Source organism: Sinocyclocheilus anshuiensis, unplaced genomic scaffold (genome assembly GCF_001515605.1).
Source record: "Sinocyclocheilus anshuiensis isolate Anshui unplaced genomic scaffold, SAMN03320099.WGS_v1.1 C33114771, whole genome shotgun sequence".
NCBI lineage: Eukaryota > Metazoa > Chordata > Actinopteri > Cypriniformes > Cyprinidae > Sinocyclocheilus > Sinocyclocheilus anshuiensis.
The window spans coordinates 1-2622 of NW_015621789.1; the positions used below are offsets into that span (position 1 = coordinate 1).

Below are 2622 nucleotides of genomic sequence, written 5' to 3' on the forward strand. Positions count from 1 at the left end.
CTTTGTGTGTATGCATACAAAATACAGTCAATATGAACAAAATATTCGCTTTTTAAATATCTGTCTTACATAATATCACATGTCCACTGAACTACAACATTACTTAACACAATGTACTTAAACATGAATACAATGAACACTTTTAGACAAGCTACTGTCACCTGTGCAAAAAGAAATTCTTAGAAATGACAAGGCCTAAAAAGATAGGTCACCTTAAATTAAGGGTAGCACAAAGGATGCAGGGAAGTGATTAACAAAACAAAAGTCTCTTTGTTGCACTCTCTTGTGGCCTTTCACTTTTTGTGTTTGTGAAAGGAAATAGGGAACAATTTAAAGGATTGAATTCCATGGAAAGGAATGTAACCCAAACCCTTCTGAACTTCTAAAAATAAAAGCTTTTTAAATAGTGTTCACCCCCAACACCAACACAGTTTTTACTGCACTTAAAACAGGTTTATCTTCTTCCAAAAGCTGGCTAAAGTGCAATAATTGTCATGGAATTGCTCAGAAAATGCAGGTATCTGTTTCCACAGAGAACAGATTCACATTAACTCAGCAGCACTGAAGTTGTATGGAGGTGACAGAAAAAATACTAAATATAATACTTCATTTATGAACTCTGTTACGTAATTAGCTGACTGTCTGCTCAATATTTGGCCATGTTGCCAAACTGACAGTTGTAGAGCTCTGTATAATACACTTTATTGCACATAATGTCTGTGTCCTGTTCCTGTGCAATGTTTTAGACAGTTGCATGTTCTCAAAGTTACACCAATGAAGAACAGAATGTTAAATCTACAAACAGCTGAATACATTAGCCACACTAGAATCTGCAGAGGGTGTGTCACTCAATTTAAACCTGTAAATGAGAAATTTCTACTACAGCGTTCTAGACAAACACTTTTTTGCCCTACAATAACCATATTTAATTATTCAAAGATAGAAAAAAAAAATTATGATTTTTTTAAAAGTTGCATTTAAAATCCACTTGGCTAAAAAAATCTCTTTCTTCATCCTCTCACTTCAGAGTCGACTAACTCTGTGCCAAGACGTCACCACTTTTTCAGGATTAGCCATGGAGTCCCTCCATTGTTCCACTGCCTCAGTAGAACTGCTGTCGAAACCCAAGAGGACCTAGAAATGAAGGAATACACATAAAGACTGAAACTCAGGATGCCTTAAATTGGTCAAAAGTGACAGTAAAGAAATGGATTTTAAATAATGTTAAAAATGAAATTCTGATCAATTTAGATTAAATAATTTAAAAGATACTAAATGTAGTGTGTTATAGTAATGTATGTATTTTGCTCCAAACTGACCTGTCCAAGCAGGTGTTTTCTCCGAACAGAGCCACGACCGTAGAGTTTGACTGCCAGCTGCAGATTCTGGTCTTGATTGGTGATGGGCAAGTGAAGCACTTCCCCCCATTGGATCTGCCCCTCTGATGACTTCATCACCTTCGTCTTCCTCTTCAGTAAGACCTTACCCTCACTCAACAACTCAACCTTCACAAAGAATCCTAAAGAGAACGTCCATTTGCACAGTTAATTTGATCAACTGTCATATTAGTCATTATCACCCTTCTACAACAATTAACTAAGGAGGAATATTAATAAGATATAAGAAAGATTTTAGGAGGAGAACTTAACTTATAATGAAATTATATTTAAAATGGATTAGGATGTAAAATTATTTTATTGAGAGTGCGAGATTATGATGATGAAAGCTGAAAGACTCACTCTGTGTAAGTGGTGAGGAAGATGATGGAAGGTTTTGAGCACTGAGGATCTGGAGTTGCATTCGACTACTCACTGGCTGGAAGCACAAGGCCAGCTGAAGCTCAGCATGACACACCTACAGAAACACGCAGACACACACAAAATAATCCCCAATAGGCTTAGGTGTAATGTTGCATATATGTGTGTGTTTGTTGTTTGTGGGGGGTTTTTATGGCAGACTACCTGCTGCGACTCATTCACTGATTTATAGTTGAGACCCAAAACAATTTCTGACCCAGTAACAAACACACACACAGCCATTATTCATGATTCATCATCCACTGACTTTCATTCTGGAACATAGTTCTGTCAATTTCAAACACCTCATAACTGAAAAGACTTTCTTTTCAAAAAAGCAATTTTCCCTGTTAAGTGTTTGATTTCAGTCGCATGCACACAAAAGAAAAACACACAGGGTTTTCAAATGTTCACAAAATGTTATAGCTGGCAAAATCAGCAAATAGTGCCAAATCTGATACCTGTATGTGTGCATGGCAGCATTCAGTAGGCCGAACAATGTTTTGATGACCTACTTACAATGAAATGATGTACAAATATGATAAACACTCAGTAACACTCATTTTATGCAGAATTACATATCTGGATTTACATATATATACAGTATATGTATTTAGATGTTACTAATGATCAGTTTAGTTTTTAAACTGATCAGTTTTATAAATGTGAAATATTTATAAATAATATATAAACGTGTATGTGTATGTACACAGACTACTGTTCAGTTTGGGGTTGGTATGATTTGTTTTAGCCTCTTATGCTCACTAAGGCTGCATTTCTATGATCAAAAATACAGTAAAAACAGTAATATTCTGAAATATTATTA

At 35.4% G+C, this 2622-nt stretch overlaps 1 protein-coding gene across 1 annotated transcript; it reads right to left on the reverse strand.

The window, feature by feature from the left end:
- Positions 1–983: 983 nt before the first annotated feature.
- Positions 984–1887, reverse strand: LOC107683278 (tandem C2 domains nuclear protein-like). The gene is made up of 3 exons (XM_016479335.1): positions 1740–1887; positions 1320–1519; positions 984–1134 (listed from the first exon to the last, which is right to left on the reverse strand). Exons 1-3 carry the CDS (start codon positions 1798–1800, stop codon positions 1024–1026), a joined length of 372 nt encoding a protein of 123 aa, XP_016334821.1. The 5' UTR covers positions 1801–1887; the 3' UTR covers positions 984–1023.
- Between the last annotated feature and the right edge of the window lie 735 nt (positions 1888–2622).